A 21,034-nucleotide genomic window follows, 5' to 3' on the forward strand; every position below is an offset into this window, starting at 1 on the left:
TACTCTCATGATTGCTGAAATGGGGCCACCCTCTGGTTATGCGCAAGGATCCGTTTCAGGATCAGCAGCACTGCTAGCATGAGAAGACCCACCAGCACACACAACACAGCCAACAGGCTTATAACTGCTGATAGGCCCTGTTGAGTGAGGGTTCTGGGAGTGGGCGCAGGTAAGGAGCTAGCCTTGTTTGTGGAACTTGTTGCCTCTACAGCACTTGAATTACCAGGAGGGTATTGGCCTGTAGAATTGTCTAAACACCTGGGCTCCTCAATTGGTAAAGAAGTGGTGGAAGGCTCCTTGGTTGGGGCTACAGATGGTGTTGAATTCAGAGACAAGCAGTCCTCATAGCTTAGATCCTGTAAAGTGTAGTGGTCAGAAAGAAGCTGAAACAGAGCAGTATCTTGGTGATGATAAGGTGCTTGAGTGGGGCTCTCTGCATTGTGAAATGTTCCCTTCAATTCTTGCTTTGATGAACCAGAGATACTTCCAAAATCCCTGGTTTTGATGGGTGAGTATAGAAAACCAGGCACAAGGGTTTTCACTGTGAAGGTACCCAGCTGTCTCTCTGGCTTGGTGGTGAAACTAAGGTGAGAGACTTTCTCATTAGGCTTTAGAACCCGTGGACAGATAGCCATGACAGATAGGGTGAGGAGCATGTGATGTGCAAGGTGTGTTGGTTCGGCACACACCAGGTCAGTGGCCATCTTCAGCCTTCCATTCAGTAGCCACCGGTACAGGTACAGGATGTCACACTCACACACCCACAGGTTGTTGGCCAGCTCCACAGAATGGAGACTTGGCAGCCCGTCAAAGGCGCTCTCTGGCACTGAGCGCAGGCAGTTGCTGTTGATCTTCAGGACCTGCAAGTTGACCAGTGCATTCAGCGAGGGGAGGTCCAGGGCAGAGATGCAGTTAGCTGATAGGTCTAAGTGGGTGAGGGAGGCTGGCAGGTTCAGAGGCAGGCTGGTTAGTCGGTTCCCTTTCAGTGTCAGAACCTGCAGCCTCCCCAGGCCCAGCAGAGCCCCTGGCTGGATGGCACGGATGCGGTTGTCCTCCAGGTCTAAGCGGGTGAGGTTGCCCAACTGGCGCAGGGCCCCGGTGGTGATGTAGGTGATGCGGTTCTTCTGCAGCTGCAGGGTCTCCAGGCTGGGGGGCAGGCCCCGGGGGAAGTGAGCCAGTTGGTTGTGGCTGAGGCTGAGCTCTTGCAAGCTAGAGAAGGGCCGAAGTAGGTGGTCCACATTACAGAGCTGGTTCCGGGCCACAGAGAGGACAGATGTGTTGAGAGGGACGGAGCCTGGCAAGGACCTCAGGCCCAGGGACTCACAGAGGACCAGCAGCCCAGGGTGAGGACAGCAGCAGCCTTCTGGACAGGGGGATGTCACAAGGCAGGCCAGTGGAGACACACAGAGAACCAGTAGGAGACCATAGAGGCACCACAGCATGGCTCACTTGGAGGAAGAGGAAGGAGAAAGGACAATGCAACATTAGACATGGAGATAGGTAGATTGCAGCTTGTGCCTAGCTACTAATGACTAACTAATCAGGATAAAAACTACAGCAGCATGCAAGGCATTTAGTTTCTGATACCGAAGGCAGTTTCAGAGGCTGATGTCCATTTGGATGGATATAACTATAAGGAAGGGGAGTCACTCAGACTATTCAGAGCTGTTATTCCATATGAAGCTTGGATGTTTTAAAAGATAAGACCGTGCTGATATAGTGAATCCAATGTTTTCAATGACTTAACTGAATAAATAAACATTTTTGAAAAAACAGCCATCATTGTAAATCACAAAGTAATTGGCATACATTTTTATGCACAACCTGTAGCTACTACTGTACCATTCTTCCAAGGCTCTGTTTCATCCGCTCTTCCCAAGAAGCTGACCAGCCAAGACGGCTATGATCCACTGTGTGACTGACTCTCTCCAGAAACCACAGTCTTTGACAATTCCAACCAGCTGCCCATCAAAGTTTAATGAACCCTTAAGGTGCTCTGTTACCGGTTTTGTATCCTCTTCATCTTCCAAATTAATTTAATGTTCCTATTCCTTTAAGGGCAGATGGACAACACAGAAGTCTCAAAATAGAAACACAGCAATAGTCTCTTTCAGGAGCAGATCTCCCTCTGGTAGCGTCTTCTCTACGGTTATCCTCCAGGTCATATGGCATCCTTTAGCATCCTGTCACTCTGCGAAGTACGATTAAATGAAGCCAAGTCAGTGTTATTGACAGCCCGAGACACTTTGGGTGGTCCTGTCCTGTGGTTGTGTGCCTTCTGTTCTCCAGGTGGACAGAGTTAGAGTGCAGGGCTAGTATTATTCCAGAATTATTTAGCACCTTGTTGACAAAAGAGCAGGGAATCAGATCCTGGTGCGAGGCTCCTTCAGGGCTCACCTTTCAGGCACGACAAGGCTTCACTTGCTTTTGGGCTGTTCTGCCTTCATCTTTGATGTTTGTTCTTTCTTAACGTGACTGAATAACTGGCCTTCTGCCATGGGATCAAACTTCGTTTTCACTTTGAAAACAAATTGGTATTTATGATATACATGCCTCCCCTTCCTGTGAAAAAGAGCAATCGGATATTTTATAATTAAATCATAAACAATAAAGATGGCAATCAATACTTTATTTTATCTGTAACAGATATTGCAATTATTTCTGCACCGTTATTTATAGGCATTTTCATATTAAGGCATCAACAGTTTTTTAGGGTCTGGTTTTAATTGTTTCTTGCAACAAACAGCTGCTACATCCTCTCACAATACTTACAATGTTTGCAGGAGGGCAGCAATTGCATGCCATTTAACCAATAGCTTACATTTTCTTTTCAGGAAATAGGCCGATCTTTACATATCCCTGGTACAAAATCAGATAAGTGATTTATCTTCAAGTAACCTGACTTGATATGGGCATGTGGACAAATCAGTGTGTCTTGTTTTCAAATACACTCATGTCCAGTTTCAGAGCAAAGTACTTCATGTAGTTGGATTGACAGCTGTTGAAATATTGATCGCATCTTGTAAGGAAGCAAGGGAACAAGACAAAGGAGCTCTCTCGTCATCTCAAGGCTCTGGTGCCTTTCACTGGCTTTGTGTTTGGGCATGACATTACATAGTGGTGCCAGCCTCCTGTCCCTGGCCAATCAGGTGACACTACAGCCATATTTTCCCCTGTAATGTGTGAGTGGGCAGGGTATTTCAAAGTTTGTCATGGAAATATTTATTATAGCTTATATAATATGAACCTAAAAATACAACTGTCAACACAGACAAAGTACATGCAGTAGTATGCATGTCACTATAATTGTCGTTAGTCTTTTTTTTTTTTTTCTTTTTTTTTTTTACATTTGAAAACAGGCCTAACAAACCAGACAGCTTTTCTTCAAACATAGGCTACTGAAGTTATGAAAATGAGGGGCTCCAAAGTAGTATCAAAATGTTTTTACACACCCTGTGGCCCAATTGGCAGCACTAACATTCGGGCATAGTCAAACTCCACATTGCAATTTGTTATAAAGGGAAAATTGTGAAATCTCTTCCTCATACTCAGACTTTTGCACTTACAATTTCAATAAAAACAAATATATCAACCATACCTCTTTATTGAAGCTGGACAAAAATAAAATAACTACCACAATCTACAGCAGAACTGAGGGTCATGGTAAAACAATCCATAAAGGGATTCAGGAGAATCTTTGGATTTTACTTGACTTTAGAATTAAATAAGTACCAGTATTAATAAAAAGTTAGTATGCACGGATCTTAAACCACACTTGAACCTGCAAATCACACTTCAAAAAAAAAGCTGCTTTACCCATATAGCATTTGCAAATTCTCTAAAATAATAATCCATAAATCACCCAGTGTGACATGTATGAAAATGCATGTAATTTCAAAATGTCTAATTCCACTCAAAAAATTCCCATCAATTAATTGAGTAGAGTTAGTAGAGAATTATGTTTGGCTTTCTCTCTTCAGAGATGCCAACTTTCTTTTCTCTGTGTGATCTAAATGTAACAGACAAAATAAAGGAAACACCAACATAAGGCGTCTTAATAGGGCCACGAGCCACCGGAACAGCTTCAATGCACCTTGGCATAGATTCTACTTGTGTCTGGAACTCTGTTGGAGGGATGCGACACCATTTATCCACGAGAAATTCCATAATTTGCTGTTTTGTTGATGGTGGTGGAAAACGCCGTCTCAGGCGACGCTCCAGAATCTCCCATAAGTGTAAAACCGGGTTGCGATCTGATGACAGACGGCCATAGCACATGGTCTACAATGTTTTCATGCTCATCAAATCATTCAATGACCACCTGTGGATGGGAGCATGGTCATCCTGGAAGAGACCACTCCCATCAGGATAGAACTGATTCACCATTGGTTGGGTGATCACTCAGAATGGCTGTGTATTTATTGCCGTTTACCTTTCCCTCTAAGGGGTTGTGTGGACCTAAACCATGCCAGGAAAATGCACCCCACACCATAACAGAGCCTTCATTTACTCAAGTGTTTCCTTTATTTTGGCATTTACCTCTACATCTCTTTAGTAAAGCTAAACTGAGCAGTACAATTTCCCAACGGTAATAACAACATGCAAACATCCTATAAATACTGTCTTTGTATGTCTTTTTTTTTTTTTTACTATCAACAATTGATTAAGCAATCTCATTTCACAATGACCCTTTTATACATCAAGAGAAGTATAGGATGAATAATTTATACAGTACCAGTCAAAAGTTGACACCTACTCATTCCAGGTTTTTAAATTATTCTTTTTTACTATTTTCTACAAAGTAGAATAAAAAAAAACTATGAAATCATGCAGTAACCAAAAAAGTTTTAAAATCAGAATATATTTTACATTTGAGATTCTTAAAAGTAGCCACTATTTGCCTTCACAGCTTTGCACACTTGGCATTCTCTCAACCAGCTTCGAGGTAGTCACCTGAAATGCATTTCAATTAAAAGGTGTGCCTTGTTAAAAGTTAATTTGTTGAATTTCTTTCATTCTTAATGTATTTGAGCCAATCAGTTGTGTTGTGACAAGGTAGGGGCGGTATACAGAAGATAAGACTAAGTCCATATTATGGCAAAAACAGAGAAACGACAGTCCATCATTACTTTAAGACAAAGGTCAGTCAATCCTGGAAAATTTCAAGAACGTTGAAAGTTTCTTCAAGTGCATTTGCAAAAACCAAGCGCTATGATGAAACTGGCTCTTATGAGGACCGCCACAGGAAAGGAAGACCCAGAGTTAACTCTAATCAACTTATCCACTGCCTCAGAGTTACCAGCCTCAGAAATTGCAGCCCAAATAAATGCTTCACAGAGTTCAAGTAACAGACATCAACTGATCAGAGGAGACTGCATGAAATCAGGCCTTCATGGTCGAATTGCTGCAAAGAAACCACTACTAAAGGACACCAATAAGGAGAGACTTGCTTGGGCCAAGAAACACGAGCAATGGACATTAGACCAGTTGAAATCTGTCCTTCGGTCTGATGAGTCCAAATTTTATATTTTTGGTTCCAACTGCCGTGTCTTTGTGAGACGCGGAGTAGGTGAACGGATTATCTCCACATGTGTGGTTCCCACCATGAAGCATGGAGGAGGTGTGATGGTGCTTTGCTGGTGACACTGTCAGTGATTTATTTAGAATTAAAATATTGGTTTGCGTGTAGTGGGACTATCATTTGTTTTTAAACATGACAATGACCCAACACACAGGCTGCGTAAGGGCTATTTGACCAAGAAGGAGAGTGATGGAGTGCTGCATCAGATGACATGGCCTCCACAATCACCCGACCTCATCCCAATTGAGATGGTTTGGGATGAGAGTGAAGGAAAAGCAGCCAACAAGTGCTTAGCATGTGGGAACTCCTTCAAGACTGTTGGAAAAGTCTTCCAGGTGAAACTGGTTGAGAGAATGCTGAGAGTATGCAAAGTGTATGGCATAAGGTGGCATCTTTGAAGAATCTAAAATATATGTCTTTAATATAATTCTACAATGTAAAAAATAGTAAAAATATAGAAAACCCTTGAATGAGTAGTTGTGTCCAAACTTTTGACTGGTACTGTATATACATATGACATATATATATATATATATATTTTAGCAGTCAAACCTGAAATTCCTTCTGTTTTAAGGCCTTTGTATGCTAACTAGACCCAGTTATATCTGTATGCTAAAGGTGCCGACAGAGTCAGATTCCACAGACAAGTTTGGCACACAGCAGCTGACGTACCCAGGGAGTTCCCTCTGCAAAAGAAAAGGCCTCAATCTCCTTTTTTGCTAGTTTGCATGGTTGGAGCCCCAACCTATACTTAGTGGTTTGCCTTCCGCAGGTGGCAGGTGCAGACCATGGGCTGGCTGGTGCTGGAGCTCTGCGGCACCTCCTCAGCCTTCTGGCCCTTGTGCTTAGACTCCACTCTGCGCGTTTCCTCCTCCTCTATCTCCCTCACTTTCTGGACCTCCTTCGGTTTGGGCTCCTTACCCACCTTTTCCCCCACCAGTGCGGTGGAAGGGGTGCGCAGATTCTTGGGGGTTCCCTGGATCTGGACCCTCCTGGCAAAATCAGGCCCGTCAGAGACCCTACTCTGGACCTCACTGGAGGGTTCGACTCCGCCAGCTGTGTCGCCCATATATTTCCTGGGTGGGTTGGCAGGGGGTTTGTAGGCCTCCATCTTGCGCTTTTGGCTCATGGTAGCGGCACAGCAGATGATGAAGATCATGACGATGAGGAGGGAGGTGACCACAATTATGATCAGCATATTATCCTGGAGGAAGTCCACCACCCGGGTGAGCATAAAGTCCTTGAAGCGGATCATGGTGATGGTGATGGTATTGGTGATGGTGCTGACCAGGGTGGGGGCTAGGGTAGTGGTGGGGGAAAGATCAACGGGGGCGACGTCGACGGGGGCGACATCGACGGGGGTGACATCGACATCTGGGGCGACATCGACGGGGGAGAGAGGGTGGTGGGGGCCATCGACGGGGATAATGAGATCCGGCTCCCCTCCATCACCACTGCCATCCATGGAAATTCTATAGACCAGGGGCACATGCACTGCATACCCATGACCCCAGAGGAGAACCATGCTCACACATGCCAAGTGAAGAATCAAGTGGTTACTCATCTTTCCTTCGGAATCCTGTAAAGACAAGAGCGAGACATTCAATACAACATTTCTCAAAATTGCAGATGGTTTAGAAAATGTTTTGATGTCAAATTCATGACTATTTGGGCTGATTTCAAGAATATAGGCTTTCATTTTCTGCATCTATATAACAGCAGCTACTGTAGGCCTACAACATGCCTCCCCACTGAGCACAAACTGGTTAAATCTTTTATATATTGAATTTGCTTCCACTACAAGCAACAAAAAATTGCCTGGGCAGCACCTCCTACTGGAGAGTTGATACATCTACAGCTATTCCTTCTGTCTCCCATTCAGGGCTGCAACCTGGTCTCAGAGCATTATGTATGTAAATTCGACACTCCATTTTGTATATATGTTAGGTTTTGTATTGAGTTTTACCCCCTTTTGCCCTCAGAACAGCCTAAATTCTTCGGGGCATGGACTCTACAAGTTGTCGAAAGCGTTCCACATGCTGGCCCATGTTGACTCCGATGGGTGTCCTTTGGGTGGTGGACCATTCTTGATACACAAAGGAAAGTGTTGTGTGAAAAACCCAGCAGCGTTACAATTCTTGACACACGTCGGTCAGCCTGGCACCTACTACCATACCATACTTCTCCAAGATGGCGTAGCAGCAAGACGTGTTTTGTCCTGTGTAAATATTCAGCTTTGTTTTTCTGTATACATATCAATCTCTTTTTCCATTTTAAAGTTAAATATACCTTCCTGCAACCCGCCTCACCCAACGTGGTATGGATCTGCAATTTTTTTTAGACCTTATAACTAGAACCTCCATTAGAAGCTAGCCTTCAGAAGCTAGCCAGTTAATTAGTTTTTAGTCATTGTTAGCCACTGCTAGCAGTCTTTACCTTTAGCACAGACACCAGCCGCTTTAGCCCGGATAGCCCAGATAATATCTGGCATTCTGCAGTGCGATATCAGCCCTGAGCATATCGGACTGCTTTTTTTCTCTCCACTACATCACCGGATTCCTGCCGCAAGCTCCGGACCATTACACCGGGTCATCGCAGCAAGCTAGCTGCTACCGAGTGGCTATCATGTCTAACGCTCGCCTAGCATAGTGACGACTGCCGAGCAGCTCCCTGTTTTGTCCATTGCTGCTTATTGGACCCTATGATCTGTCGGCCCCAGCCTCAAACTCAGGGCCTGTGTGTAGTTAACTGATCCTCTCTGCCCATTCATCGCCATTTACCCGTTGTTGTCTTAGCCCTCCCAATCAACACCTGTGATTGCTTTATGCCGCCCTCTAATGTCAATATGCCTTGTATACTGTTGTTTCGGGTAGCTCTCATTGTTTTGTTTTACTGTGGAGGACCTAGTCCCGCTCTGCATGCCCCGGTTATCTCCCATGCCCCACCCCCCACACATGCAGAGACCGCACCTAACTTAATTGGCGCCTCCAAAGATGCAGTCTCTCTCATCGTCACTCAATGCCTAGGTGTACCTCCACTGTACTCGCACCCTACCATGCCCGTCTGTGCATTATGCCCTGAATCTATCCTCCACGCCCAGAAGTCTGCTCCTTTTACTCTCTGTTCCGAACGCACTAGACGACCAGTTCTTATAGCCTTTAGGCGTACCCTCATCCTACTCCTCCTCTGGTGATGTAGAGGTTAACCCAGGACCTGTGTGCCACCAGGTGCTCTCATTTGTTGACTGCTGTAACCAGAAAAGCCTTGGGTTCCTGCATGTTGACATCAGAAGCCTCCTCCCTAAGTTTGCTTAATTCACTGCTTTAGCACACTCCACAGGCCTTTCTAATTGACCTGGCCCAGGTATCCTGTACGGATATTGATCTCATTCCGTCAGTAGAGGATGCCTGGTTATTCTTTAAAAGTGCCTTCATCACCATCTTAAATAAACATGCCCTTTTCAGAAAATGTAGAACTAAGAACAGATATAGCCCTTGGTTCATTCCAGACTTGACTGCCCTTGACCAGCAAAACATCCTGTGGCGCACTGCACTAGCTTTGAATAGTCCCCGCGATATGAAACTTTTCAGGCAAGTCAGGAACTAATATACAGTCAGTTAGGAAAGCAAAGGCTAGCTTTTTCAAACAGAAATTTGCATCCTGCAGTACTAATTCCAAAAGGTTGTGACACTAAAGTCCATGGAGAATAAAAGCACCTCCTCTCAGGTGCCCACTGCACTGAGGCTAGGAAACATTGTCACCACTGATAAACCCACGATAAATCGAGAGTTTCAACAAGCATCTCTCTATGGCCGGCCACGCTTTTCACCTGGCTATCCCAACCCCGGCCAAATGTTCTGCACACCCCGCAGCAACTGGCCCAATATCCCCCCACTTCTCCTTCACCCAAATCCAGACAGCTGATGTCCAGAAAGAGTTGCAGAATCTGGATCCCTACAAATCAGCTGGGCTAGACAATCTGGACCCTCTCTTCCTAAAATTATCTGCCGCCATTGTCGCAACCCCTATTACTAGTCTGTTCAACCTCTCGTATCGTCTGAGATACCTAAAGATTGGAAAGCGGCCGCGGTCATCCCCCTCTTCAAAGGGGGGACACTCTAGACCCAAACTGTTACAGACCTATATCCATCCTGCCCTGCCTTTTCTAAAGTCTTCGACAGCCAAGTGAACAAACAGATCACCGACCATTTAGAATCCCACCGTACCTTCTCCACTATGCAATCTGGTTTCAAAGCTGGTCATGGGTGCACCACAGCCACGCTCAAGGTCCTCAACAATATCATAACCGCCATCGATTAGAGACAGTACTGTGCATCCGTAGACATCGACCTGGCCAAGGCTTTCAACTTGTCAATCATCGTATTATCGGCAGACTCAACAGCCTTGGTTTCTCTAATGACTGCCTCGACTGGTTCACCAACTTCTTCTCAGACCGAGTTCAGTGTCTCAAATCGGAGGGCCTGTTGTCCAGTCCTCTGGCAGTCTATGGGGGTTCCACAGGGTTAATTTCTCGGGTCAACTCTTCTCTCTGTAGATATCAATGTCGTCGCTCTTGCTGCTGGTGATTCTCTGATCCTTACGCACACGACACCATTCTGAAAACATCTGGCCCTTCTTTGGACACCGTTAACAAACCTTCAGATGAGTTTCAATGCCATACAACACTCCTTCCGTGGCCTCCAACTGCTCTTAAATACAAGTAAAACTAAATGCATGCTCTCCAACCGATCGCTGCCCGCAAGGGCCCGCCCACCTAGCATCACTACTCTGAATGGTTCGGACTTGGAATATGTGGACAACTATAAATACCTAGGTGTCTGGCTAGACTGTAAACTCTGCTTCCAGACTCATATTAAGCATCTCCAATCCAAAATTAAATCTAGAATTGGCATCCTATTACGCAAAAAAAGCCTCCTTCACTCATGCGGCCAAACATATACTCGTAAAACTGACTATCCTACCAATCCTTGACTTCGGCGATGTAATTTACAAAATGGCCTCCAACACTCTACTCAGTAAATTGGATGCAGTCTATCACAGTGCAATCCGTTTTGTCACCAAAGCCACATATACTACCGACCTTTATGCTCTCGTTGGTTGGTCCTCGCTACATATTCGTCGCCAAACCCACTGGCTCCAGGTCATCTATAAGTCTTTGCTAGGAAAAGCTCCGCCTTATCTCAGCTCACTGGTCACCATAGCAACACACACTCCAGCAGGTATATTTCACTGGTCATCCCCAAAGCCAACAACTCGTTTGGCCGCCTTTCCTTCCAGTTCTCTGCTGCCAATGACTGGAACAAATTGCAAAAATCACTGAAGTTATATCTCCCTCACTAGCTTTCAAGCATCTGCTGCCAGAGCGGCTTACCGATCGCTGCAGCTGTACACAGCCCATCTGTAAGTAGCCCATCCAACCAACTACCTACCTAGTCCCCATATTTGTTTTGTTTTTCTCTGCTCTTGTGCACCAGTATTTCTACTTGCACATCCTCATCTGCACATCCATCACTCCAGTGTTAATTGCTAAATTGTAATTACTTCACCACTACGGCCTATTTATTGCCTTACCTCCTTACTTCATTTGCGCACACTGTATACAGATGTTCTATTGTGTTATTGACTGTACGTTTGTTTATCCCATGTGTAACTCTGTTGTTTGTGTCGCACTGCTTTGCTTTATCTTGGCCAGGATGCATTTGTAAATGAGAACTTGTTCTCAACTGGCCTAGCTGTTTAAATATAGGTGAAATAAAAAAAATACCCTGTTCAAATGCACTTAAAACTTGCCCATTCACCCTCTGAATGGCACACATACACAATCCATGTCTCAATTGTCTCAAGGCTTTAAAATCCTCATTTAACCCGTCTCCTCCCCATTTACACTGATTGAAGTGGATTTAACAAGTGACATCAATAAGGGATCATAGCTTTCACCTGGATTCACCTGGTCAGTTTATATCATGGAAAGAGCAGGTGTTCTTAATGTTTTGTGCTACTCAGTGCACTTAGCATGTTAGCTAACCCATCCCCAAACCTTTTAGCTAACCCTAACCATTTAACCGAACTCCTAAACTCCAAGCCTAGCTAGAATTCATAACATATATACGTTTTTGCAAATTTGTAGCATATTGTAGATTTTGCTAATTCGGAACATTTAATACGAAGTGTAATTCATAACATATCATACAAATTATTGATAGACATCCACAAATTAATACATACCATACAGTATCATACCAAAAGGAGTGTACTGGATTTATGTACAGAGTAACAAAATGCTCTGAGACCAGAGTGAGGGTTTAAACCAACCCCAGCACTGCTTAGCTTTGATATTTGTCACTGACCATTACCAAAATTATGTAGTGAGAATGATTAAGTAATTCCAACAACTAGGTTCAACAGAGCAAATTATTTCAATCATACAGTATATTAATTCTGCTATTTAGGCAGCATGTGAGTTTCAAGTTTGGGGAAGCAGATTTTCACCATAGGAATGCACCTTTAAATAAAGCAAAATCTATTTTCAAGCGATTGTATTTTGAAATATTGCATTGTGACTGGCTGGGCCTCCACTTTTCACTGACAGTCGCATCTCAACAATCATGTATTTGATATTTGCCACGTGCTTAGCCCAATTGCACACGCTGTCATTCCCTCCTGAATATAAGCAATGCGAATTAAAACAATCCATAACTAATTTTAAAAACAAAAAATGTAAATCATACTTTCAGGAGATATATATATATATATATGAATGAAAAATGTGACATGGCCGGTGGCCCATAGCCTGCTAATATTTATGTTTCTGTATTATTTTTATAATCTAGCGGATGTCACGTATACTCAGATTCAAAGTCAATATGGCACTATGAATTACTTTGAGAGGAAAGGAGGGTACTTGAGAGCGCGGTCATGAGCTCCCACATTTTTCAGCATGTTTTTAAAAATACATTTATAGATTTTTTGGGATGTACATATACAGGATGCTACCCTAAACAACATAACCTTCATTCCAAATCTGAACAGCAAACCTACAACCTGATTTTGGATGGAATTACTTGGAATGCTTCCTACACAAGGATTATTATTCCCAAACTGTACATCAAATGCTCTGGCAAACAAGCAGAGACCTGAAAACCCCATCCAACCTGGAGCTGAGTGAGTAATGCTTAGTGTGAAGCAATTTTTTTACTTTCAAAAGCCAAGAAAAATACATTACAATTATATTTTACTTAATAAGGACTGAATGCTCAGGCTACCAAGCTTTGCTAGGACAAAGAGATACAACTTCAATTAGCACTGACGTGTTAAGCGAGAGGTGTCGAAGTCACCCCGATCCAGAGGCCTTGAAGCAAGACATCTTCCTACAGAAATAAAAGCTTCTCTGAAGTGAGTGACACCTACTCCCATTGCCTGCTGCTTGGATTCCACCTGACGATCTGCCCCCGCCCCCCCATCTCTCCTAAGCATTCACTCGTCTCCACAACACACTGTTGGGGCGAGTAACTCTGAACTTACAACGGCTAGCCCCAAGTCATTATATTTTTTTTCTTGTGCATTTTGCTATTTGCCTCATGACTTCTGCATGCTTTGTTGACTACGAACTTTCTTTACCCAACCGTGGGACAGACTGTTTGTTCCCACACTCGGGACTTTTGGCCTCCCATCCCGTTCTATCACCTCTCGCCCGCTTTGAATTCATGTTACCTGATGAAATTGCTGTACAATATGATATTGTCGCCATCTGATGCACATTCAGATGTCATAAAACCAGAGCTCTCCCTGTACTATGCCATGCCTTGATTGTATTACTGTTGATGATATCTGGAAATGTGCATGTACACCCTGGCCCATCTACTGTTACTAGCCCCAATTCTGACCTGTGCTCTGATATCTGCTTCACTGATTCCTGCTTCCGTAAAAATCTGGGGTTTCTGCACGTTAACACTAGAGGCTTATTACCTAAAATGGATCAATTGAAAGTGTGGGTTCACAGCTCCAATCCAAATGTGTTGGTTATTACTGAGACGTGGTGAATTGAATTCCGATGTTAACCCTTCTGGTTATAACCTTTTTTGGGCGAGACAGATCTTCCAAAGGTTGGGGAGTGGCAATCTTTACCAAGGATCACCTTCAGTGCCTTGTTGTCTCCACCAAGTCTGTCCTAAACAATTTGATTTTCTGGTTTTAAGCATTAAAAACTTTCAAATAGCTCTTTGTTGACTCTTGCTGGGTGCCATCGTCCTCCATCAGCACTGGCCTGTACCCTACCTGCCCATAGCTCTCTCCTGGCCCCTTACACCAAGTCTGAATTGTCCTGCTAGGTGACCTAAACTGGGACATGCTTAAACCACCTGACCAAGTCCTGAAACAATGGGACTCCCTACATCTTTTTCAGATTATTTCCAATCCCACAAGGTATGACTCCAAACACCCAGAAAAGGCTACTCTTCTTGATGTTTTCCTCACAAATAATCCTGATAGGTATGGTGTTTTCTGTAATGACCTTAGTGATCACTGTTTTACAGCCTGTGTTCGTAATGGCTGCTCAGTGAAACAACCTGTCCTGATTTGTCATAGACGCTTGCTAAAAAACTTTAATGAGCAAGCCTTCCTTCATGAATTGGCCTTTGTATAGAATCAGCTTGATCCCCTCTTTCTAAGATGCATGGACCTTATTTTTTTAAATTTTCAGTGGTATTGTTAACAAACCCCACCCCCATAAGGAAAATGAGAATTAAAAACAGGTTCAGTCCCTGGTCCGACCGTGAACTTGCAGTTACTCCACCTCAAAAATTGCATTTGGCGAAAGGCTCGGCACACGCATACTCAGGCTGACCGGCTCTCGTTCAGGCAAATGAGAAATAAGTGCACTCAGGCTATCCGGAAGGCCAAATTAGTTACTTTAAGGAGCAGTTCTCTCTGTGGGTCTAACCCCAAGAAGTTCTGGAAAAAAGTTAGACTTGGAGAATAAACTATCCTCCTCACAACTGCCCATGTCCCTTGATGTGGATGTTACTGACAAAAGCACATGGCTGAGCTCTTTAATCACCACTTCATTAAGTCAGGATTCCTATTTGACTCAGCCATGCCTCCTTGCCCGTCCAACATTTCCTCATCTTACACCCCTTCTAATGTGACTATCCCCGATGCTTTTCCCTATTTATCCCCTGCCCCACTACAACATTTCTCCCTGCAGGCAGTCACTGAGTTCGAGGTCCTAGAGGAGCTCCTGAAACTTTCATTGCCAAGCCTATCTCCAACCTTTTTAACCCATCTCTCCTTTCTGGGGAGGTTCCCAGTGCTTGGAAGGCAGCCACGGTTCGTCCTTTATTTAAAAAGGGGGAGATCAAGCTGATAGTGTTATAGGCCTATTTCTATTTTGCCCCGTTTACCAAAAGTGTTGGAAATACTTGTCAATAATCAACTGTCTATATTATTCTCTCTGGTATGCAATCTGGTTTCCGCTCAGGTTATGGATGTGTCACTGCAACCTTAAAATGTCCTTAATGATATTGCCCTTGATAGAGACTGCCAGAGGTCCGGACTACAGGCCCTCCAATTTGACACACTGCACTCTGTCTGAGAAGTTGGTGAACCAGGCGAGACAGTCATTTTAGAAGCCAAGGCTGTTGAGTCTGACGATAAGAATGTGGTGATTGACAGAGTCGAAAGCCTTGGCCAGGTCGATGAATACAGCTGCACAGTAATGTCTCTTATCGATGGCGGTTATGATATTGTTTAGGACCTTGAGCGTGGTTGACGTGCACCCATGACCAGCTCTGAAACCAAATTGCATAGCGGAGAAGGCACGGTGGGATTCGAAATGGTTGGTAATCTGTTTGTTAACTTGGCTTTCGAAGACTTTAGAAAGGCAGGGTAGGATGGATATAGGTCTGTAGCAGTTTGGGTCTAGTGTCTCCCCCTTTGAAGAGGGGGATTATCGCGGCAGCTTTCCAATCTTTGGGAATCTCAGACGATATGAAAGAGGTTGAACAGGCTAGTAATAGAGGTTGCAACAACTTCGGCAGATAATTATAGAAAAAGGGGGTCCAGATTGTCTAGCCCGGCTGATTTGTTGGGGTCCAAATTTTCCAGCTCTTTCAGAACATCATCTATCTGGATTTGGGTGAAGGAGAAATGGGGGAGGCTTGGGCAGGTTGCTGTGGGGAGTGCAGGACTGTTGACTGGGGTAGCCAGGTGGAAAGCATGGCCAGCCGTAGAAAAATGCTTCTTGAAATTCTCAATTATCGTGTATTTATCAGTGGTGACAGTGTTTCCTAGCCTCCTTTATATATGCTATTTGTTTTAAACATGAGCTGGTTAAAAAAATATGAGTATGTGTCTTTTGTTTATATATGGTTGATATTGCTTATGAAAATAAATATTGTAAAAAAATAAAAAGAGGACAATGTCTTGCCAGTCACTGGTACAGAAATGGCTGAGAAACAGTGTACTGTACTGCCAATGTTGTGTCAGCATTACTGCCTGTGTCCAGTGCTTGATTTGAGCTGGACACTGCCGGAACAGGATCCGACACCTCTCAGTTATGGACTGTTTCATTCCAAAACCCATTTTACCTCTCGTGTCATGAAAAATAATGTTCGCTATTTGTAATGTAAAATGTTTTAAAAGCAGTTCATTTAAGTTGCCTCCTCTGTAATTCTCATGTCCCCAAAGCTTGGTTCAATTTCAAATGGGATTTATAGTTTTTAATACATATGTTGGAGTCTCCCTCTTAACCAAAAATACAAGTTAAATAATATAATTAGAATAGAATTAAGTCAAATCAAACTGTTTTTAAAGTTCTATTTGATTCTAAAAGATTTTTGATTGAAATGGAGATAAATCCAACATATCAATTATTCATTTGTAGCCAAACAGGAATTGAAGCCAGACTCAGTGGCACAGTTGGACCTGTCGAAGCAGAAGAAGCATCTCCTTTAAAATGTGTATATTTGGTTGTGTGACAAACAAACAATTCAATATCACTTTTGTAATACGGTAAATAGCCTATTAATTTGTCGACAAGTTAAGAAATTGTTGGATTCACATTTCCCTCAACCAAAAATGAGTTAAAGAATAGGAGTAAGCCAGTGGCTCAGATTAAACTATCCAAGCAGTAGATACATATCCTTTTAATGTTAATATTTGGTTGCATTGTCAACCAAACACAATATCACTTTTGTACATTAGGCTATTTACTATCTTACAAACTAATGTAACAGTATTTATTCAACCTTAAAAAGGGCAACTCCACCATTTTCAACCTAATTTTCATAATCTCCAGCACAATACCAGTGTCAACATGTGAAAATGGTGCATTTCTATGTTTTGTAGAAAAAAATATATAAAGTTAAAAAGTTCTCCCCAATGACATAAAAAAATATATTAAAAATATGTGATTTTCAAAACACACATTGGCTGTGACGTTGGGAGCAAGAAAATACGCTCCCTTGAGCTAGAAACTCGTAGCAAGTTTTGAAAATCACTTTCTTTCCATTTAATCCTTCCCTGTGATGTCACAAAAGCATTTTTATAGACCTTTTCAACCGCAGATCATAGAAACGCACTGTATTCACAGGAGATGATGAATATGGAGGTTAAAATCAGGGTCGCAGGTCTGTGGAAATCTTCACATATGTTAAAAGAATCTGCACAGAATCTCAAAAAGGCATTGATTACTTGCACCATGTACTTTAATGTAATCTCAATGTAATGCAAGCCAGATCATTTGGTTGTGCTTTTAGATCAAGCACAGTGATAACACATTAAGTTAAAATTAAGACTGATTTTTCATTCAAATTTGGTTGTGTAGTTATATGGTTGAAAACACAGTGACAGCACATTGGGGGGAATTCAACAAACTTTTGGCTGTGTTTTTGAGTGTGTGAAAATAGGTTGGAATCTCAACGTATCTACCAAATAGTTGTCACGAGTCCGACCGAGGGTGGTTTCCCTTCCCGGGCGGGTGGCGCTCGGCGGTCGTCGTCACCGGCCTATTAGCTGCCACTGATCGTCTTTCCTCCCCCTCCTTGTATGTTTATTGGTAGCACCTGTTTATGAATGATTAGTTTGTCTTTATTAGACAGCCGGCCCGCCTGGTTGTTGTGCGGGATTATTTATTGTAACCTTCGGCTCTGTTGTAGAGGTACGTGTTAGTGCCTGGTCGTGCATTTTCAGTTGTACATTTTGATTCCCTGTGTTTGGGGCCGTTACTATTGTGAGCACCCTGTGGTGCGTTGGTGCTATTAAAGAAGCACATCATTGCACTCTCTGTCTCCTGCGTTTGACTCCACACCCACGACACCCGGAGCATTACAATACTACCCAATTGTCCATGTTGAAATGAGGGTGTGCCGAGTCTTCCTTTCTCTCTACTAAGGATGGATGGGCAGTTGGGTTTCTACTATTAGAATGAAGAAACATTCAATGGTTTGACAGTACAGAGGATGGATTTTGTGTTATTATAACTCAGAACAAAGTAGAAACCTCTCAGGTGTTGCTCATGTTCCCAATTACCAGATCCATCTAGTTATACAATCACTACAGAAAAGTACATCCACAATAGTTCTCCCATTTCACATATTGTATTAAATCTATTTTAACTGTCTGTAGCCATTACTTATATGGGGTGGAGGCCGGCAGTTTGGTCATGGTTTAAATGTGTAGTGGAGAGAGGCCACCCATCCACCACACCAAAGAGAGGAGAAAGCTATAAATGCCACAGGGAGCAGAGAGGCGTAGGATACTTGTGGCTGTGGTCTCCATTTACACTGGGCTGCAGCACGCTAACAACAGGCTGCGGCAGGGATCGGATGGGGTATTTCTGCTCATAGGGAAAGCCTGCATTCAGCCTGCCTTAGGAACGGGTGCACTTACAGTATGCCCTACAGAGAAAGAGTCAGTCTCAAGAAGCAGCTAATGCAGTTCAAAACGGTCTCTCTCTCCTAACATAATATTACACACCAGTATCTCACAGCCCAAACTCTAAATCTGTAGCTTCACTCCGTCTGGAAATACATGTAATTACACAGTGCTGCTTACTACTCTGGTGAGAATGGCTGGCTTCTAATCAGCCTTGTTACATTCAACCTCTGAAGCCTTACTCCTTACTGTAAATGTGCCCATCATGTCTCTCGTGTGGTTATGCATACAGTATGTATGTACTTTAGTCATACTAAAATGGATGGTTAGCTTGATCTCCTCACCGATGTATGTTCAGTCAGGAAAGCTACAGAGCCATGTGCGCTGTGACTGGACCTTGGTATTTACCAGACATAATTACATCTTCAGGAATAGTCTCCTGGTTGGTCATCATCATCTCTACAGTCCATCCACTGAAAAACACTAAAAGAATCATCCTGAATTCCTCCAGCCATCTTCACCTACAAGCTCCAATCACCACCATGTTATTGTGACTTTTACCCCTCTAAATATTAAGACTAACTTTCTAATGTGACATTCACCATAATCATCTTTTTAAACATTCTATTAGCTGGAGGACTCAACCTCTCAAACTTTGATATTTCTAAACAAATGGACTCGATCATTCAAAACCAAAAGATATCCATCTATGTTAATCTTCCCTTTTGAAACCTTTTCTTATGTCTTCATCAAAAATATAAGACCACAACTGATCTTGTATGACAAATGAAACGTGACAGTACCTGTAACTTTAATTTCCTAAAAACAGAAACATTCCCCATTGTCCCCGTTTCTTGTCCTTAAGTTGACAGGTTTGTCGTACCGTACAAAGTCTACAGCAATCAAAACTACCATTTATTCTTGTCACCCATACAGTACCAGTCAAAAGTTGGAACTCACCTACTCATTCAAGGGTTTCTTTATTTTTACTTTTTTCTACATTGTAGAATAATAGTCAAGACATTAACACTATGAAATAACACATTGAATAATGTAGTAACCAAAAAAGTGTTAAACAAATCAAAATATATTTAGATTATTCTTCAAAATAGCCACCCTTTGCCTTGATGACAGCCTTGCACACTCTTGGCATTCTCTCAACCAGCTTCATGAGGTAGTCACCTGGAATGCATTTTAAAAGTTCATTTGTGGAATTTCTTTCCTTCTTAATGCATTTGAGCCAATCAGTTGTGTTGTGACACGGTAGGGGTGGTATACAGAAGACAGCCCTATTTGGTAAAATACCAAATCCATGTTATGGCACAAACAGCTCAAATAAGCAAAGAGAAAGACATGAAGGTCAGTCAATTGGGACAATGTCAAGAACTTTGAGTACAGTCGCAAAAACCATCAAGCGCTATGATGAAACTGGCTCTCATGAGGACCGCCATAGGAAAGGAAGACCCAGAGTTACCTGCTGCAAAGGATAAGTTCATTAGAGTTACCAACCTCAGAAATTGCAGCCCAAATAAATGCTTCACAGAGTTCAAGTAACAGACATCAACATCAACTGTTTAGAGGAGACTGCATGAATCAGCCCTTCATGGTCAAATTGCTGCAAAGAAACCACTACTAAAGGACACCAATAATAAGAAGAGACTTGCTTGGTCCAAGAAACACACGCAATGGACATTAGACCGGTGGAAATCTGTCATTTGGTCTGATGAGTCCATGTGAGATTCTTGGTTCCAACCGCTGTCTTTGTGAGATGCAGAGTAGGTGAACGAATGATCTCCGCATGTGTGGTTCCCACCGTGAAGCATGGAGAAGGTGGGATAGTGCTTTGCTGGTGACACTGATTTATTTAGGCGGCGAGTGATGGAGTGCTGCATCAGATGACCTGGCCTCCACAATCACCCGACAACTCAATTGAGATGGTTTGGGATGAGTTGGACCGCAGTGTGAAGGAAAACTATCCAACAAGTGCTCAGCATATGTGGGAACTCCTTCAAGACTGTTGGAAAAGCCTCCTACATGAAGATGGTTGAGAGAATGCCAAGGGTGTGCAAAGCTGTCTTCATTGCCAAGTGTGGCTATTTTAGAAGAAACTAAAATATATTTGGATTTGTTTAACACTTTTTTGGTTACTACATGATTCCATGTGTGTTATATCATAGTTTTGATATCTTCACTATTATTCTACAATGTAGAAAATAGTTCAAATAAAGAAAAACCCTTGAATGAGTAGGTGTCCAAACTTTTGACTAGTAGTGTCCTAACCAGGAATTAAACCAACAAAGAAAAGGTCTGTACTTACAGATGCTGTCTGGCTGAAGTGTCTCCTCTGGACTGAATGGTAGAGGGATTCTAACAGCAGAGAGAGGGAGAGAGAGAGCAGAAGAAAATTGAGGGGGGGAAAAAAGAGGGAGCGTCCAAGTTGCCACCCTCTCCTGTAACTTCCAGTATACTGAAAGTTGTTTCTCCAGTTCTAAAAAAGCCTGCTGATTGCAGAAAGACGTCCATCCCTCTACATTTCCATCCCCTCCCCGTACCGCTTTACAT

General features: G+C 43.0%; 1 protein-coding gene across 1 annotated transcript; it reads right to left on the bottom strand.

Moving 5' to 3' along the window:
- Window positions 1–5,817: 5,817 nt before the first annotated feature.
- On the bottom strand, window positions 5,818–20,934 carry LOC110536114 (transmembrane protein 119a). Its single transcript, XM_021621681.2, has 2 exons — window positions 20,790–20,934; window positions 5,818–7,160 (listed from the first exon to the last, which is right to left on the bottom strand). Exon 2 carries the CDS (start codon window positions 7,143–7,145, stop codon window positions 6,333–6,335), a length of 813 nt encoding a protein of 270 aa, XP_021477356.1. The 5' UTR covers window positions 7,146–7,160; window positions 20,790–20,934; the 3' UTR covers window positions 5,818–6,332.
- Window positions 20,935–21,034: the final 100 nt, after the last annotated feature.

Source organism: Oncorhynchus mykiss, chromosome 11 (assembly GCF_013265735.2).
Source record: "Oncorhynchus mykiss isolate Arlee chromosome 11, USDA_OmykA_1.1, whole genome shotgun sequence".
Classification (NCBI taxonomy): domain Eukaryota; kingdom Metazoa; phylum Chordata; class Actinopteri; order Salmoniformes; family Salmonidae; genus Oncorhynchus; species Oncorhynchus mykiss.